The sequence below is a fragment of the Anomaloglossus baeobatrachus genome, chromosome 8 (genome assembly GCF_048569485.1).
Source record: "Anomaloglossus baeobatrachus isolate aAnoBae1 chromosome 8, aAnoBae1.hap1, whole genome shotgun sequence".
In the NCBI taxonomy this organism is placed as follows: domain Eukaryota; kingdom Metazoa; phylum Chordata; class Amphibia; order Anura; family Aromobatidae; genus Anomaloglossus; species Anomaloglossus baeobatrachus.
The window spans coordinates 102,183,344-102,203,474 of record NC_134360.1 but is presented as its reverse complement, the minus strand read 5'-3'; the positions used below and the strand labels follow the sequence as shown (position 1 = coordinate 102,203,474).

The following is a 20,131-nucleotide window of genomic DNA, read 5'->3' as shown; positions in this document are numbered from 1 at the left end:
GGAGGGAAAAGAGCGAGAGGGAGGGAAAAGAGCGAGAGGGAGGGAAAAGAGAGAGAGGGAGGGAAAAGAGAGAGAGGGAGGGGAAAGAGAGGGAGGGAAAAGAGAGGGAGGGAAAAGAGAGGGAGGGAAAAGAGAGGGAGGGAAAAGAGAGAGGGAGGGATAAGAGGGGGCGAGGAGAGAGGGATAAGAGGGGGGCAGAAAAGAGAGTGGGGTGGGAGAAGAGAGGGGGGGAAAGAAGAGGGGGGGTTAAGAAGAGGGGGTGGGAGAGGTGCTCTGTCACCAACTTGCTCCACACTGTGACTTGTGGTGCAGGTGACAGAGTGAAAACAGTTGGTCCCATGCAGCAGGAGCAGTGACAGAGCTGAACGGTGACATGCTCTGCTCTGACACATGCCGTGCTGCATGGGACCAGCTTGTCAGTGTCTTGCTGCGTCCTGTAGTGCTGCTGGGAGGAGCACATGATCACACTGCCCGACACCGCCCGCTCTCCTGATATCGCAGCAGAGCAGGCGGGTGGAGAGTGTGATCAGATACTTACGTGACAGGGGGGATTTCAGCTGAAGAACCCCCCCTGTACTCCGCACAGGCGCCCCATGCCTCACCATCTGCCAGACGCCACCGCTCTGGAGTCTGTGCCATTCTCCGGATCCTCCCCTCGATGCTGGGCTGTGACGTGCGGTAGTCACCGCCCACAGCCCAGTCAAATCAGTGTGAGTGGCGCCAGCATCCTGTGATGTACCAGTCTAGTTTGAGAGTCCGGAATTGACGGGACATAAGAGGATGCTGGTGGCCGCAGCACCAGGGGGTCATGTGACTGGCACTGAGCGTGCAGGATAGCGCCGCTCAGTGCCAGAACTGGAAATAGAAGCCAATGAAGAAAAGACCTATAATGGTAAGTGGAACTCATAGAGAAAATAAAAAAAAAAATGGGTGGACCACCCCTTTAATCCAGTCATTGTGCCTCTGCATCAACAACATAGGCCTAATTTCATCTTCATGGATGACAATGCTCCAGCTCATCAAGATCACATTTTTTGCAAACGGATGCTAGAGACTGCGGTACATCAAATGGAGTGGTCTGCACTTTCTCCAGACCTGAATCCCATAGAAAACCTGTGGGATCAGCCAAGTCGTCGTGCAGAGTCTCTTAACTCTGTACCCCAGAACTTCAATGGCCTGAGGGCCTCCCTACAAGAAGGGTGGAATGCCAGCAAACAATATCTCCACTTGTGAACAGCATGAGACACAGTTGTCAAGCTGTAATTGATGCTTAATGCCACATGACAACCTGTTGAGACACTGACATTTTGGGGGGGCAGGTATACCCACCACAACTGACTACACAGTTACCTTAAAGGTGGTGTGCTAACATGCTAAGGGGGCCGACTAGCCAAGGGAACTAACCCCCTTGCGACTAGTCCCTGTGCTCATTAGCATATCATATGGGATCTTTAGAAATACTTTTTCTATAGATCCCTTTATCTATGCTACTATAGGCTGGGACTGCTAGGCAGGGATTAGCAATAAGCACCCAGAAGTTGTAGTAAAAAGTTCTATGACACTTTTCTCCTCCAAAAAGCTACATTTTACAATAAATTGCTTCCATTTTTAAAAAATGCTGCCTGCTTGAGTCTCTATCGATGGTTCCATATCGTTCTTCCACCTCTATATAGTGTTTCATTTAGGTTATCAATTCTGGGATGGACGGAAAAGTGGGTTAAAACCAATATTTAAAAGATTGGAGTTTTTTGCTAATATCATTAAGGTATGTATTAGTTTTGGTGGGCCCCTAAATTGATTAGAATCAGTATAAGAGTTTCTCCAATAGTGCCGAGAAGCTAAGCGAAGAGTTAACGGGTTGTTATAGTTCCATAATGTAATGGCCATATCTGACACCATTCCCCAAAAAAGGAGACCATTTCGGGACACACCCAAAGGCCATGAAAAAGCTAAGTGCCAGGAAGAGAACACTTGGACCATGCAGTTAATCTGTTAGAGAAAGGATGTTTTTGGGCAAATTGAAAGCATAGCATCTCTAAAGCTTAAAGGGAAGGTCTCGAGTTTTTTTTATTTTTGTAGTAATAGTGAATATGAAATCAAGTATTTTTAATACAAAATTAAATTCACTGTTTAGTTTTTATTTAATTCTAGTTTTACTGAAGCACTGGGGGTTGCCATCATGGATTTGGTGTTTGTAACGACAGTGGCAGCCCCCTGGGCATAGAGAATAGTGGCTGGGCTCCGACCCTATACTTAAAGGGAACCAAACATCAGGATTTTCGTGTATAAGGTGCAGCCAGTGCAGTACTGGCACTATCAGGCACAAGCTTTACATACCATTAGTGGGCAGCACACATGTTTAGGCTTTGAAATCCAAGTTTGTGAAGTTTAAAAATTCATCATCTTTTTGACTGCACCTGCACCTCTGCTGATAATATCCGGGCGGGTTATGCACATGGATTACCCCCCCGCCGCCTGTTCCTCCCTCTCTCTGGCATAGCGCTTCTCTCCGGCGCCAAGTTTCTGAAGCCCTCATTACCCAGTCTTATGCCTGAGAGGGCGGCACATGCGCCCTCGCTTCATCATATCTTGGTATTACCGCGGGAGAGCGCGCAGTCACAACAGGACAGCGATGTGAACAGCTGATCTTACCGATTAGCTGCAGCAGACAATATCGGGCCACCCCAGGACACCAGACCAGCACAGCAGCCTGTCAGCGGCTGTGATTGGTTGCAGCGTAACAGCTGTCACTCAGCGTGGGGCCGTGTCTGTCTGCAACCAATCACAGCCACCGGTGGGCGGGGAAAGCAGTGAATATGAGATGGAATAATGAGCGGCCAGTATTTTGAAAAGCAGGAGAAGCCGCCGGAGCACTGTGACAGCGGCCCGGTGTTGGGTAAGTGTGAAGCGCTTGCTGCTACCCCTTAGCGCACGATTCTGGTCCCCATAGACTTTATATGGGGAGCAGTATCTGGCCAAATACCAGCCCTCCTAACGTACGCTGTTGATTTCTGTGTGTCTGTGTATTATATATGTATGTGTCTGTGTGAGTGTGATATGTGTGTATTTTCTCTCTGCTCCATGTCCTCTTCCTCTCCTAGTGACATCACTTCCTTGCAAAACGCAGGGTAGTGATGAACATTATGTCCCAAAAAACGTGAAATACCGCGGGAATAACGCAGGAAAAGGCAATGAAACGCACATATTTTGCTACCTGCGTTATTCCCTGCGGTATTTCATGATTACATTACAGTCAATGGGGTAAAATACAGTACATTCTTTTTCTCAAGAAATTCTACAGAAAGAATGTTCTTGAGAAAAAAACGCAGTGCGCGCACAGCTATTTTTTTTCGATAGCTTTTGCTGGGGAATGTCTGCAGCAAAACCGCAAAAAAAAACGCAGGTAAATCCGCAGTGCGTGAACAAGGTCTAAAAGGTAGGGAAGCAGTGTGTGAGTGAAATAGTGCTGAAAAATTGTAAGGATACGCAAAATCTGACTTCAGTATGTAGTCCAAGCATGTCTTTCATGAATGCAATTATATAATGTGTAAGATAAGCTAGATTATGATTTCTAAACACTAGGCAGTTTGATTCCTCCATTTTCTTTGGATGTCATGAGCTTAATCTTGACTGATGCTAGGGAAGTTTTCCTCTCCATAAGAAATAACAATGGGTAATGGAGTGCACTGACCTCTGTGTGTTTCAGTAGAGAGAGTTTGTAAGTGATATCAGAATGATAAACATGTCTACATTATTGTAAGGGTCAGCACACACTGCGAGTAATATGGAGCAAGTGGAATGCGATAAAACAAATAAAAAAAAACAAAAAAAAACACAACATTCCACTTGGACCAATAATATTCTATGGGGTCGCTCCCATGAGCGATTTTTTTTCTCAGCCCTAATGGGACCGAGAAAACAGTTGCAGCATGCTGCGGGTGGAATGCGATCCTGTTTCACTCGCGCACATACAAGTCTATGGGGGTGTGAGAAACATCGCTGTGCTCTCGCTTTACATCGGTGTAACAAAAGAGCAGTACGATTTTCGCACCAGCCGGCAACGGAGGAGCTAGGGAGATAAATCCCTCCCTCCCCTCCACAGCTGTGGTCTGATCGCACGATCGGACCACAGTTGCATCACACTCGCATGTCACGCGGCTCCAGCTGTGCTGCGAGCATGAGCTGAGTGTCATGCGAGGACTCGCACTAATCCCTGTGTGGCCGTAGCCTAAGGTGCACCCTCAGTGTCACTAAGTGCATCCCATAGGAACAGAGAGAATGGATATTATAATGCAATAACTTTATGGTGGAAAGAGAGGGTCTAGCATTGCTAGGGTTCACATGGTCTGCACCTGAATTGAAAGTCTGAGTCTCATGATGTTTGCATAAGTATTTGGTCAAGAAGAAAAGAGATTCCAGCAGCTAAACAAGAAAGGGTTCTTTACAGATAGGGCATTCCACAGTCTGACTGCTCTACCACAAGAGGTAATAATGGCAGATACTGTAACGGCTTTTAAAAAAGGGCTGGTTAATTTCCTCAGTACACATATCATTGTTGGTTATAAATGACTTAGGGACAAAATGTAGTATTAATTGAGGAAGGTTGAGCTAGATGGACCTAGGTCTTTTTTCAATTTAAGTAACTATGTAACCAAGTCAAGCGAGGCCAGAAATTAATTGTAAGATCTAAAAATTGCCTTCAAGGATAATATATTATGTGTGTACAATTCTTTAAAGATCTGAGCAGATGTCAAATTAAGACTATAAAATCCATTTTAGCCACAAGTAACAGCAGTCATACGGAGATTGCAGTATAGAAGAGTATTGAGATATTTGACTGGATGAATATGCCTTGACTGCAGGGATTCTTAATAGATAGAGGGTGAAAGTCAATCCTTTTATCTGCATAGCAGGTTTTTTTGGTGTTTTTTTTGTTTTTTTAACTTGATGCACTTTATTCTCAGGAACATGCACAGTTATCCCCTCTTCAAGGTGTTCCCTAGAGAGTGAGAGGAAGGTGACAGGGCAAATAGAGCGTGGTCTGGACCAAAATGGGACCTTGCTATCAAAATGCTCAAAAAGATGCACGGACCTGTTTTTATAAACTTGTATTGGAAAGAACAGTGTCTTCACAGCGGAAAACATCTGAGGAATGGTCACCTCACTTATTTTTAACACTTTGGAAACCTATAGTGGTTAACAGACGTTCATAAGCCTGAACATATGGACGGAAAGTTGTTTTTACCCAGAAACGCACATGATCATTTTTTAGGGTGGTTTGTTGGCGCTTTTTCAGGTAGGGTTTGGAGAGGCTCCATTCTAAGGCTACTTTCACACATCCGGTTTGAGCACTGCGGCTCAATCCGGCTGTGAAAACTATGCAACGGATGCGGCGAAAACACCGCATCCTTTGCATAAGTTTTTACATGCAGCCTGTCCGTTTTTTTCCAGTTGCGGCATGCTACTGAGCATGCGCAGTGGAAAAAACCGCATGCGGCGACCGGATGCGTTTTTTTCCGCATCGTGCCGCATCCGGCCTCCATAGGTATGCATTGAAAAATGCGCCGCAGCGGCCGGATGCGGCGCGATGCGGTGTTTTTTGCTGGAGCAAAAAACGTTGCAGGGAACGTTCGATCCGGTCGCGGCATCAGCTAAATCTGCCGCATGCGGCAAAAAACGGACCGAACGCAAGCCCCTGCGGCACAATACGGCACTAATGTAAGTCTATGCAAAAAAAACCGCAACTGGCGTAAAAAAAAAACGGTTGCGGTTTTTCTGCAGAATGCCGTATTGTGCCGCAGAGCAAAAAACCGGATGTGTGAAAGTAGCCTAAGTTGCGTACCCATACCCTGGGAGTGAAGCATTTACTAATTAGAGGTTTTGGATCAATCAACAAAGGGGGTTGGGGGCTAAAGTAAATTAGGATTGCAATATTACAGCAAAGGCATTAACATACGTGTTTTAAGTCAATAATTCCCACCACAAAAACTTTCACTGAAAAATATTACCAGGATGTATAGTCTTCCAAAAGTCTATATTCTGCATTCCACAGGTATGGTACAGACTACCATAAGTGCTAGTCTTCAGATGGCCGAAAGGATCCAATCATTAACATATTCTATATTAACATTCTGTCTATAACTTTATTGTTGATGGCAAAAATATGGCGGCAGAGCATGCTATTCTTACCATCACCTGCCACAGAACTTTCATATAAAATAACCATGCACATTGTTGGTAATTACACAAAATGTCAATAAAAAGGTCAGTAGAATACAGTAGAATATCCGTCATATAAAACTAAACTGCAGATTATAATTGTGATAAATGCTACCTGCAAGCCTTACAACAGATGAAATCCAATATACTTGACAGGGAAGTACCGCATCTTTACTTAAGCTTTCCACCTTCATTCCCTCAGCAATCTCATCCCACTGATCAAAGAGAGGAACCTAAAAATCAGGGGAAAAGGACATAACTTCCATAACTACTCTGATAATAGAGTGTGAAGAACCTTGTAGAAATCAAATGGAATATCAAAAGTAATGTCGCTACAACTCACATGTCTGAAGCAGCTGACGGGAGCTGCTGGGTAATCGCCTTCTGTAATGTATTTTCCCCAGTCAAAACCAAGAACCATGCCTAAGAGAAAGGAAGCAGAATTAAGCCACTGGCATACAAAAGGGAATCTATCAGCAGGTTTTTGTTATGTAATCTGAGAGCAGCTTGATGTAGGGGCAGAGGCCCTGATTCAAGCAATGTTTCATTTTCTTATGTATGTTGTAGTTTTAATAAAATCAGTGTTTTAGTGGCATTTTTTGCACTATTCCTAAGCCAACTGTGCCAAAATAAAAGAGGCTGAAATGGGAAAGGTGTGACAATACCAGCCTGAAATACATTGTTCTAGTTCTTCTTTCATTAAAGTGAACCTGACAGATGATACATGCTGCCCGGGATCGCTCAGCATCTATGAGATGCTTGCTGCACAATTTCATATATATGTAACTCTGAAATTCTTCAGAAGAAAACATCCCTGCGGCTTCTCCCCACCTGCTGCCACTGACTGGCAGGCCTCCTCCTATACATACACACACAGTGTGAGACCTGTCTCTCCAGGGCAGCGTTCCAGGAGACGCCGCATTTGGGACCCTACTCTGCAACTAGTCTCCTATGTGGCTTGGTTTCAACTTTGAAAACATGGCTGAAATCAAGAAACCAGTGGATTCCAGGGATCGAGTAGCATGTTCCAGCTGTCAGGTTTTCTTTAAGAATGACATACAAACCAGCAGTCAATGAATGGGGACTTTTGGCTCCAATAGCGTTTTAAAAAAAAAATAAAATAAAGCATTTTTATAGTTTTGTTTTTTTTTTTTTAACTCCACCTATACATCATCAACACTGATGTGAATTGCTTTACAGAAAGGTTAAAAAAAATAAAAAAAAACACACACACACGCGCGCACACACACACACACACACACACACACACACACACACACACACACACACACACACACACACACACACACACACGTCTGGGGGGGGGGGGGAAGAAAAACCTTAGAGCATTATAAATTGATGACCGATTGAATGAATAGTTGATCTCACATGGAAAAATGGAGAGCCTGCAGTCAATTAAGAGTTGAAGACCTACTTTTAAAATCGGTTATATCAGTATCAACAGGATGGGAGTCCGACACAGAGCACCCACAGTACCAGCGATGAGACCTGAGTAGAAGAGCTGACACTGATCGGTGTACACTGCTGGCTGCTTCCAATCACACTGTTTGCATCTGGCTGTATTCGGAGGTGAGTGTCAGACCCCGACCAATCTGATTACTTACAAATAGGTCATCAATATTACATAACCATTTCCTAAGCCAAAACAAGGACAAATCTTTTCGATATAGCAGCAGCTCCAGCAGATGGCGCGTTGTGAACGGTTAGACCTTACGTGCATACTGTTCTGTAGGTTCTCCATGTTCTGAAAATTTTATGTCCCAAGTCAAAATAGATTATTTTACCACAATGTCTGAGTGCTCATGATTTTGCTGAAAGATTACATTTTGCAACAAAAAACTGTGCCATCATTTTGAATGTGGGAACAAGAATGGAATAGCTCAGGTAACCTGTAAATTAAAGGGAATCTATCAGCATGTTTTTGCTATGTAATCTGAGTGCAGCACGATGTTGTGGAGACAGAGAGCTTGATCCCAGTTATGTGCCACTTTCTGGACTGCATGGTGTAGTTTCCACAGAATCCCTGTTTTCTCTAAATGCAGCAGTGCTCAGAATGCAGCACCCTGTGTAACCCCGCCCACACCTCTGTACAGTGTATACAGGAAACAACCAATCGGGGGTGGGGGTTACACAGATTAACCTGACTGATCTTTATATGAGAGAAAGTCAGAAAGTGATAATCCCCTGTTGAAGAAGAAAAAAAAAAAAAAAAAAAAGAAAAAACAACACTATTGAACCTACAGCACACATCCTAATAAGAGACATCACAGGAATCAGGCTCTCTGCCCCTACATTATGTTGCTCTCAGGTTCAATAGCAAAAACCTGCTGACAGATTCCATTTAATATTGACATACTCCTTACCACTGATGCACTGCTGCGGCTCTACTTATATTAAGTGCACACCAATAAGATGCAGAAATTATTTTCTTGATACATTCTTATAAATCACATTGTAAACTGTGCTGAAAACCATCTTACCATCTAGTCCAGTGGATGTTCCATCTGCTACATTCCCAGTGCCCCCAGTACTGAGGAATGCACCAATTTTGGCAGACCAAGAAGCTTTTTGTAGAACCTTTGCCTTCTTTGTAGGTGGTTTCCCCTATAGAAACAAACCAAACTTGAGGTTCAAAACTATAATTTGATAAGGATTTCTAATTTTGTTGAAGCGCTACTGTTCATTTGTTTTCTCTAAGGCTACTTTCACACATCAGTTTTTTGCCATCAGGTTCAATCCGGAAAAAAACGGGTAAAACGGATCCGGTACCGCATCCGTTTTTTCCCCATAGACTTGCATTGTTACCGGATTGTACCGGATGGCTTTGCGTTGCATCCGTTTTTTTCCGGATGCGGCAAAATTAGTTAATGCGGCGGCCGGAGGCAACGTAGCTTGCAACGTTTTTTTGTCCGGCAAAAAAAACGCATCGCGCCGGATCCGGCGCGATACGGCGTGTTTTACAATAGAAGCCTATGGACGCCGGATCCGGCGTAATGCGGTAAAAAACGGATGCGGCCGCCGGATCCGTTTTTCTAAACTGAGCATGCTCCAATGTAATTAACAAAACGGATCCAGCCAAAAAACGGACGAAAAGGATGCAAAAACGGATGCAAACCGTATCCACCGGATCCGTTTTTTAACGGATCCGGCATAACGGATCCGTTAAAAAACGGATCCGATGGATACGGTTTTCACTTTTTTTTCAGGATCCGTTGGATCAGGAAAAAAAAGGACTGTGCCTGAATACAGAAAACTGATGTGTGAAAGTAGCCTAAGCCTGTGTAACGGTAAGGCTGTGCGCACAGTGCTTGTTTATGCAGATTTGGCGTACATTCTGGCACAAAGCTGCATGTCTATCTTTAAGCCAGCAAAGTCAATGAGCTGTGCGCACGTTACTTATTTTTTCCTTGCAGATTTGGTGCAGATAATAATCCGCAGCATGTCAATTGTGGGAGTGTTATTTCCTGCAGGGTTTTTTAGCCCTTGCACCCACTGATTTCATTAAGAAAACCGCATGCATTTTTAGGTGCGTTTTTGTGGGAGAAGGTACAGATTTGATGTAAAATCTGCAGTGTGCGCACATAGCCTTGGTGTTATGTGGGTGTATACTAACTGGTCGCTGTCTTCTCCGGTATCCAGCAGCACTCCGGTCCTTTTCGGAGTCATGTGATGGTAATTCAGACTCTCCGTATCATTCTACGCTCTGTGTGTGAGCTGGAATATCTTTTACAATGCAAGTCTATGGAACCCCGTTCTGACCTCTATACACTTTCATTGTAAAAGCAATATCCAGCTCACAGAGGAGTGTGAGCCAAGTCGGAATAGGTGTCCCGTGACTCAAAGAGGACCAGAGTATTAGCGCACTTACACCACATAGAAATTTACACAGGTTTAGGAAGTAAAATCGAGAGTGCCTCTAAGTTTTATAGGAGGGGTGAAGCTCACATTTTCTATACATAAAGCTATTAGAGCATTAGAAATATTAGTCTTTAAAGTCCAATCTTGTTCTACAGCCAGGACTACAGTAGATCATGCCTTAACAGACGTCACAGACACAGTAATACAACATACAAAAGAGAAGGGCACCACCCGGTGGGATCTCCTGGTATACAGACACAAATGTATTTTAGGAAGAGAAAGGTATACCATAAAAGGGATCACCACACCATCAGATATTTAGAAAAACTTTATTGCAAAAGAAGTAAGTCCACATGTCTCCACACTAGGAGTGAGGCACACATAGAAACATGATTAAAAACACTTAAAAAGCCATAGGCATCAGAAACCCGGCACGCCAGGAGCCAATATAATAAATACACAATATGAATGTACAATACAAAAGACTCTCCTACACATGGAATAAACGTCTGAAAATATATTAACTGGAGCAAATAGTTCTAACAAATGCTTTAAGGTGATATGATGAACCACACAATCTGTGGTCCAGTAAAAGACCTCAGTTTAGCAAAATAGAAATAATCTGCACTCTGAGTCAGAGAATAAGCGCTATTAAAGTTCACACCGTTCTGTTACTACATATGGTTTGGACTTAAACAGTATGGTATAGATATCAATATGGTATGAATATCAAATACACACATAGAACTGTATAATTCTAACCAGTAATCAACAGTAGTAGTAAACACCGTTATCTGTTTGGAGTGTATGGCCCATAGTCAGAGTCCTAAGCTCCCAAGTGAATGCCTATATCACAATTATAAGTCTACTTAGACCACATGAGACAGGCTAGGGCGGTGTCCCTGCTCAGAGTTTGAGTGGAGCCAGACCTATACTTACTACCATCAGGGATAAGCAGCAACCATGTGGGTGAAGGTGGTAAGGAGAGAAGGGGTTCCTGGTGTGGTGACCCCACGCGTATCGCCACTTATCAAAGTGGCTTTCTCAGGGGAAGAAAAAGCAGTGCTTAGCTTCCCTGTGTGCCCTATATAAAGGAAATGAATCAACACTCACCAGTAAAAGAGCTGGACAGTCTTGTGCGTTTACAACGCTCTGATGGCGGCCGCCATCTTGCTTGGATCACCTGTCATGTGTGACGCCTCCCCCGTCTACTACTGCGCATGCGCTAGACATCATTACATTAAGCACTGTCAAAGTGCATTTTAGCACATCGCGAAATGTTAGTCATGGGGTGTATATACATATATCTTAGCGGCGTTCGAAAATATAGCGCACTGCAGGCCAATCAGTCATGCAGGTTTAAACATCGCAAGAGCAGGAAATCACTTTCACTTTTCAGACTGTGCAGCTTATATAGAGCAATGCGCATGCGTTAAGAGATATAGAGATCATATGCACATATGTGACTTATTGTCTGAATAAAAGGGGAGGGGGGGGGGTTATACATAAATCCTGATATAGGAGACCCAAGAGGAAAGAAAACTATCCCCAGCAAAGTGTGTGCTGACAACCCATGCCTCCAAAAGCATAGGGATCCCGTATATCCATTAAATCCAATTCAAAAAAAATGGTCGCAGGCGCCAAACTCAGTAAGTGCACAAGGTCATATAACATACAGATTGCTGATCGAGATTAGATGTAATATTAGGTAGCCGCTTGTCTCACATCACAAAGTCCAACAATACTCATGCCAACAAGAGGCGAAGAAAATATATGAGTATGGCCAAACAGTATGTGTATCAATTCAAAAAAAGGTGATTATCCTAAGTATATTGGTTGGACTGCTCTAGATATCTGCCAAACATAGATATATAAAAGGACGTAGTACAAGATGTCAGCCCATGCCTACAGGGGTATAGGGACCAAGCATAATAAAGCAATCCGAATGCCGTACCATTGTCACAAGTGCCAGATGGCCCCCACCCAGTCAGATAGATATACATGGTCATAAATCATAGAAGTCACGAGTAAAAAGGAGGAAGGTTATTGCCCAAAGTATGATAATTACAGCACACAAGATTTATACCACTTGGCAAAGGACATAGTCTATAATGGCAACCCATGCTCATAGGAGCATGGGGACCATATATAGAGGTGTAGTCCAATTGCCATACCATTGTCACTGGTGCCAGATGGCCCCCACCTAGTTTGGTGGGTGTACCAAATCATGGCCCGTAGAGATCCCAGGTCAAGACAACATGTAATATTAAGTCACAACTTGTCAGACATCCTTCGTGTAGAGAATCTAAGGGTACTCTCATGTGGCCAAAGGGAGAGGAAAACACGAATGAGCATGCAGTATATATAGCGGGAATTGTCAAAGTGTCAGCACACACTTTGCTGGGGATAGTTTTCTTTCCTCATGGGTCTCCTATATCAGGATTTATGTGTAAACCTCCCCCCCCCCCTCCTCCATCTCCCCTTTTATTCAGACAAGTCACATATGTGCACATGATCTCTATATCTCTTAACGCATGCGCATTGCTCTATATAAGCTGCACAGTCTGAAAAGTGAAAGTGATTTCCTGCGCTTGCGATGTTTAAACCTGCATGACTGATTGGCCTGCAGTGCGCTATATTTTCGAACGCCGCTAAGATATATGTATATACGCCCCATGACTAACATTTCGCGATGTGCTAAAATGCACTTTGACAGTGCTTAATGTAATGATGTCTAGCGCATGCGCAGTAGTAGACGGGGGAGGCGTCACACATGACAGGTGATCCAAGCAAGATGGCGGCCGCCATCAGAGCGTTGTAAACGCACAAGACTCTCCAGCTGTTTTACTGGTGAGTGTTGATTCATTTCCTTTATATAGGGCACACAGGGAAGCTAAGCACTGTTTTTTCTTCCCCTGAGGAAGCCACTTTGATAAGTGGCGATACGTGTGGGGTCACCACACCAGGAACCCCTTCTCTCCTTACCACCTTCACCCACATGGTTGTTGCTTATCCCTGATGGTAGTAAGTATAGGTCTGGCTCCACTCAAACTCTGAGCAGGGACACCGCCCTAGCCTGTCTCATGTGGTCTAAGTAGACTTATAATTGTGATATAGGACTGCTGCAGTTAGAGTCATGCCAACAGGCATTCACTTGGGAGCTTAGGACTCGGACTATGGGCCATACACTCCAAACAGATAACGGTGTTTACTACTACTGTTGATTGCTGGTTTGAATTATACAGTTCTGTGTGTGTATTTGATATTCATACCATATTGATATCTATACCATACTGTTTAAGTCCAAACCATATGTAGTAACAGAACGGTGTGTACTTTAATAGCGCTTGTTCTCTGACTCAGAGTGCAGACTATTTCTATTTTGCTAAACTGAGGTCTTTTACTGGACCACAGATTATCACCTTAAGGCTACTTTCACACATCCGGATTTTGCTCTGCGGCACAATACGGTGTTCTGCAGAAAAACCGCAACCGGCTTTTGTAACGCCGGTTGCGTTTTTTTTTTGCATAGACTTACATTAGTGCCGTACTGTGCCGCAGGGGCTTGCGTTCGGTCCGTTTTTTGCCGCATGCGGCAGATTTAGCCGATGCGGTGGCCGGATAGAACGTTCCCTGCAACGTTTTTTGCTCCTGCAAAAAAAAAAAAAAAAAGCATCGCGTCGCATCCGGCCGCTGCGGCGCATTTTCAATGCATGCCTATGGATGCCGAATGCGGCGCGATGCGGAAAAAACCGCATCCGGCCGCCGCATGCGTTTTTTTCCACTGCGCATGCTCAGTAGCGTGCCGCAACCGGAAAAAAACGGACCGACCGCCTGTAAAAACTTATGCAAAGGATGCGGTGTTTTCGCCGCATCCGTTGCATAGGTTTCACAGCTGGATTGAGCCGCACGGCTCAAACCGGATGTGTGAAAGTAGCCTAAAGCATTTGTTATATTAACTGGAGCAAATAGTTCTATTTTCAGACGTTAATTCCATATTTAGGAGAGTCTTTAGTATTGTACATTCATATTGTGTATTTATTATATTGGCTCCTGGCGTGCCGGGTTTATGATGCCTATGGCTTTTTAAGTGTTTTTAATCATGTTTCTAGGTGTGCCTCACTCCTAGTGTGGAGACATGTGGCCTTACTTCTTTTGCAATAAAGTTTTTCTAAATATCTGATGGTGTGGTGATCCCTTTATGGTATACCTTTCTCTTCCTAAAAAGACACAGTAATACATGCACCAGAAACAGAACAGCAAAAAAAAAAAAAAAGACTACTTCCACAAACGACAAAGATCAACACTACTTCCACAAACGACAAAGATCAACATCCACCTGGAGACGGGCAAGAACACTGGCTTTCTTAGAATTGGACGAATAGCTGCGTGAACAGGAGGCGCTGCAGAATCTCTTCGTTTTGGAGAAGAAGGCATCTCGTGTGCCAACTATTCCACACATTTCACAGATAGCTGAGGTTCAGAGGAAAAAAAAAAAAAGTTTTAGTACGTATGTGAAATTTTTACATTTCAGTTTTAAAATTATATAGGTCACAAACCATGACAGCACATATGCACAGTTCACATTTTGCTGTTTTTGCTATCTGGTATAATGACTGTGGCCAGGTGGAGTTTATTGTGGAGGCTGGTTTGTGCAGGCTCCCTGCTGCTTTAGGCCGGAGTCACACTTACAGGTGCTTATAAGTGACTCGCATCGCATCACCCGACACGGCCGGCTGCTCACCAGACAGGAGCGGGTCAGCTGCATGTATTTCTATGCAGCTGACCCGCTCCTGTCCACAGAGAGGCTGGTCGTGCCAGGTAGTCTGATAACACTCACGCGAGTCACTTGTAAGTGGCCTTATTCTAAGACTATGTTCCCACTTGTTTGTCACTTATAAGCACCTGTAAGTGTGACTCCGGCCTAAAGCAGCAGGGCGCCTGCACAAACCAGCCTCCACAAAAAACTCCACCTGGCCACAGTCATTATACCAGATAGCAAAAACAGAGTAGGTTTTGTTTTTTAAACTCCCCGATATTGACACCAGTAGGTTCAGATTACATGCATTTTTGGTGCATTTCCTTAGCATAAATACACCAAAACCGCATGTGTGCCTTTACCTGCATATTCTCTGCATCTAATGCATGCCTATAGGAAATATCCGCACAGAAAACTGAGCATTCCCACAGGGGAAATTGACATGCTACGTCTACCCCAGGTAAGTTTACGCTGTGTAAAAAAAAAGCACAGTGTACATGGAGATATCTATTAATGCCCTCCACTTTGCTTGTACTGTAAAATGCTGCATTTTTGATGCAGTGAAAAAACGCGGGTAACACTGATTGTGGGCATGTAACACAAGTCTTCAGAGCTAAAGCTACAAAGGCAGCTGAGCACAGTCACATCATGGACCTAAAATGGAGCAACAGAGCGCAAATGCAACTAACAAAACCATTCACCTCCATCCGGCTACAGGCTGCAGCCAGCTGAGAACCTGGAGAGTGTGAGAAACATACGTGTCTTCCGGCAAATGACTGGTGGGGTGCCGAAGACGGACGCTGCTGATCTATTATGGACAGGCCTTCAATTTTAAAAGGCTGCAAAATCCCTGTCAATTAATGAGTAAGCCAGCGGCAGGACTGGGAACATTGCCTGCAAGAGCTTACAAACCTTTTTTAAAAGCTGTATAACGCTGAAAACGCGCATAACACGGCTCATTTTTGCATTGAGAACATAGCTGGTTTCTGCATCGCTATATATAGTTAGCCATATTTTTTACATTTTTTTCCCCGAACACTGTTGTGTGAAAATATGCATTTATATTTTTCATATAAAAGGTTTATTTTTTGCACTTTTTTTTAGTATATAACAGCTTATAATTTATACAGGTTTTTTCCCTTTAAGCAGAAAGTGAAAATTCAATCAATTTTGTTATGCGGTTTGTTCTACATATATTTATACTGACGTTAGTTAACTTTTACAATTTAATTTCACAAACACCTTATAATATATTAGGATAATTATTTATCTCACTGCATTAATGTATTTCAAAATGCACATGCAGTAGCTAGGGCATCCCTGAAACCCCTGAAATATGCCCCAGCAGGGTATCAAACAGGATAGCACCACTCAGGACTACAACAAAATGGCGCGTGGCTCACCCTGTGAATTGAGTAGACCAGGAGGTGTGCCAAGTTCGCAGCTGAGGTAGCCACAGTACAGGAGATGTGGTCAGACAACAACTGAAGTCTGACTTTTGAATTGCACCCGCTCTGTGCAAATCCAGATAGTCCGGTCTGATAGGCGTCATTGCTGCTGAGTCTGTCCCTGCTGCTAATCACCATCCTCCAACTTTAACAGATGTGGATCCAAATAGCTGCATGAAATCTCGCACCTGCGCAGGGATGTTGCCGGCACAAGCAGGGGCACTTTGCTCTTTCCTACTGCGGGCCGAGTATAAAACATAAAATTACGAGAGCCAGCAATGTCCCTGTGCAGATGTGAGATTTCATTAGAGTTTGTGGATCCACATAAGTCTAAGTGGGAGGATGGTGATTCGCAGTGAACAGGAGGGACAGACTCCACAGCAAGGACGCCCATCAGACCGAAACATTTGGATTTGTATTCAGCGCAGCAGTAATTCAAAAAGGGTTTTTTTGGGGGATGGCATACCCCCTGTATGAGTCAGAGGATAATATACAACTATGTGGAATGCAGCACAGGCACTGATTAAGGTGGTGGTCTTTATTCATAGACAAACAAACTGTCGACAGGTTCATTTTGGGTGAAATTGATACAAATTTAGTTTTATTTCCCATTCAAACTCCCCTTGTGAAAATGAAATATTTGTGGTGGAAGCAAATTTACTATTCAGCCAGACTGTAATAAATTCATGAAACAGATGGGAGGTAAATGTGCACTGCATCCCTTCAGAAATTCTTTGAGGGCTTTAGCTTGCAGTTTTCTTCTAAAGGAGGCTTTACACGCTACGACATCGCTAATGTGAACTCGTTGGGGTCACGGAATTGGTGACGCACATCCGGCCGCATTAGCGATGTTGTTTGCGTGTGACACCTATGAGCGATTTTGCATCGTCGCAAAAACGTGCAAAATCGCTCACCGGTGACATGGGGGTTCATTCTCAAAAATAGTTACTGCAGCAGTAACGAAGTTGTTCCTCGTTCCTGCGGCAGCACACATCGCTCCGTGTGACACCCGTCAAGTGCCCTCTGCCCGCCAACCCAGCAGCATTCACCTCTGTATAACTAAATTCCCTACATGATGTTAGTCACTTAATGTTTAAAAAACGGATTTATAACTTCCACCTTTCCTATGGTAATTAGGGCTTTGACTAGTTGATGGGGCGTTAGTTCCCCCAGACTAGTGGCCCTCTTTCTATGTTTTCACGCCCCTGTTGGTGTGAGAATATGATTTCCATGAGTTGGCATCACCGCTAGCTCCTGGAAATCGCACTCATGGGCCCGGCTTTGTTCACTCACATTGAGCCTCTGAAGCTGGGTGTACGCATCATGTCTTCAGAGAGGCGCACTGCGCATGATCGGAAGGAAGACTTCTGCACTTGCAGTGCGCCTCTCTAAAGCCAGGACACGTACACCCAGCTTCAGAGGCTAACATGGAAAGAGGGCCACCTAGTCTGGTGTACTAACAGCCCATAGACTAGTAAAAGCCCAAATTAGAGAAAAAGCTGAGATTATAAATAATTTTTTAAAAGCATTGAGTTAAGTGAAAATATTATACAGGGCTATACAGAGATTGCTTCTCCCCAGGCCCCACTTATTTGGGTTTTTTTGGGTCCTTCATCTTTTGGTTATACTCCTTATCTGGTACAAGAATTGCTATTTGCTATACACTTTATTATCTGCCTTGATATTGCATGATCTCTTTGTGAATATCAAAGTTATGTCTACATTTCTATATGCATTTATGACAGATACGCATTTTCTAAGAAATGTTATATATCCATTTGGCCTGTACTGATGGGGGTTTAATGGGATGTTTTGTCTCTACATTCTATGTGAGATACATGTTGTTACACTTCGGTATGTTGTTCACGATATATGTTTTTCTCTGCATATTTAGGTTAGGTTAGGTGTACTTCCCTCATTTGAGTCTCTGGCGCTCCTATATGCACACAGTTTTTTGTTTGCTGGCATTATACAGGGCTGGTTAGGTAGGGAATTTAGTAATACAGATGTGAACGCTGCTCGGATGGAGGACAGAGGGCACATGACACGTTCACTTTAAGCATTTAACCCCTTAAGGATGAAGCCGGTTTTGTACTTAATGCCCAGGCCATTTTTTGCAATTCTGACCAGTGTCCCTTTATGAGGTTATAACTCTGGAACGCTTCAACGGATCCCGGTGATTCTGACATTGTTTTTTCGTGACATATTGTACTTCATGATAGTTATAAATTTAGTACGATATTTTTTGCTTTTATTTGTGAAAAAAAAAATCGGAAATTTGATGAAAATTTTTAAAATTTTGCAATTTTCAAACTTTTAATTTTTATGCCCTTAACCCAGAGAGAGTTATGTCACACAAAATAGTTAATAAATAACATTTTCCACGTGTCTACTTTACATCAGCGCAATTTCTGAAACAAAATTTTTTGGGGTTAGGAAGTTAGAAGGGTTCAAAGTTAATCAGCAATTTCCCATTTTTTCAACAAAATTCACAAAACCATTTTTTAGGAACCACATCATATTTGAATTGACTTTGAGAGGCCTAGGTGAAAGAAAATACCCTAAAGTGACACCATTCTAAAAACTGCACCCCTCAAAGTACTCAAAACCACATCAAATAAGTTTATTAACCCTTCAGGTGCTACACAGGAACTAAAGCAATGTGGAATGAAAAAAAGTAAAAAATAAAATGTTACCCAAAATGTTGCTCTACCCCAAATTTATTCACTTTTAGAAGAAATAACGCAACAAAATGGACCCCAAAACTTGTTACCACTTTCTTATGGACGCGCCAATACCCCACATGTGGTCAGAAACCTCTCTTTGGACAAATGGGAGGGCTCGGAACAGTAGGAGCAATATTTGAATTTTGGAAAGCAAAACAGATTGCGGGCATAATGTTGCATTTAGATGTCCGCTAAGGTAACTAACCAGCAGAAACCCCTCACAAGTGAAACCATTTTGGAAACTAGACCCCTTAAGGCTCCTATCTAGGGGTATAGTGAGCATTTTGGACCCACAGGTACTTCACAGATTTTGATAACGTTACGTTGTCATATTGAAAATTTTCATTTTTTTTCTCAAAAATGTTGTTTTAGCATTAATTTTCTCACTTTTTCAAGTGGTAATTGCAAAAATTTGACCCCAATGTTTGTTACCCATTTTTTTATGAGCGCGGTGATACCTCACATATGGTCTGAAACCTTTGTTTGGAGAAATGGGAGGGCTTGGAACGGAAAGAGCAATATTTGAATTTTGGAAAGCAAATTTGGCTGAAAAAGATTGCGGGCACCATGTCGCATTTGTAGGACCTCTGAGGTACGTAAAAAGCAAAAAAAAAAAAAAAAAAAAAAAAACAACAAGTGACCCCATATTGGAAACTAGGCCCCTCAAGGAATTTATCTAGATGTTTGGTCAGTACCCTGAACCCCCAGGTGCTTCACAGAAGTTTATAATGTTGAGCCATGAAAATAAAAAAATAAAATTTTACCACAAAATTGTTACTTCAACCAGGTAGCTTTTTTTTCACAAGGGTAACAGGAAAAAAATAACCATGAAATTTATTGTGCAATTTCTCGTGAGTGTGGTGATATCTTGTATGTGGTGGAAATCAACTGTTTGGGCCCACGGCAGGGCTCAAAAGAGACTGAGTGCCATTTGACTGCAAAATTGGCTGGAATCAATAGCGGACGCCATGTTGCATTAGGAGAGCCCCTGGAGGTGCCTAAACAGTGGAGGTCCCCCACAAGTGACCCCATTCTGGAAAATAGACCCCAGAAGGAATTTATCTAGATGTTTGGTGAGTACCCTGAACCCCCAGGTGCTT

At 43.2% G+C, this 20,131-nt stretch overlaps 1 protein-coding gene across 5 annotated transcripts in view; it reads right to left on the bottom strand.

Moving 5' to 3' along the window:
* L3MBTL2 (L3MBTL histone methyl-lysine binding protein 2) overlaps positions 1–20,131 on the bottom strand; it is a 331,885-nt gene that overhangs the window by 255,953 nt on the left and 55,801 nt on the right. For all 5 annotated transcript variants that reach the window (XM_075321932.1, XM_075321928.1, XM_075321933.1 and 2 more), the window contains 4 exons: positions 14,438–14,571; positions 8,721–8,844; positions 6,563–6,642; positions 6,335–6,452 (listed from right to left, as the gene is read on the bottom strand). In XM_075321932.1, the coding sequence (XP_075178047.1) occupies positions 6,335–6,452; positions 6,563–6,642; positions 8,721–8,844; positions 14,438–14,571 (456 nt within the window). The remainder of the gene's footprint in view (positions 1–6,334; positions 6,453–6,562; positions 6,643–8,720; positions 8,845–14,437; positions 14,572–20,131) is intronic.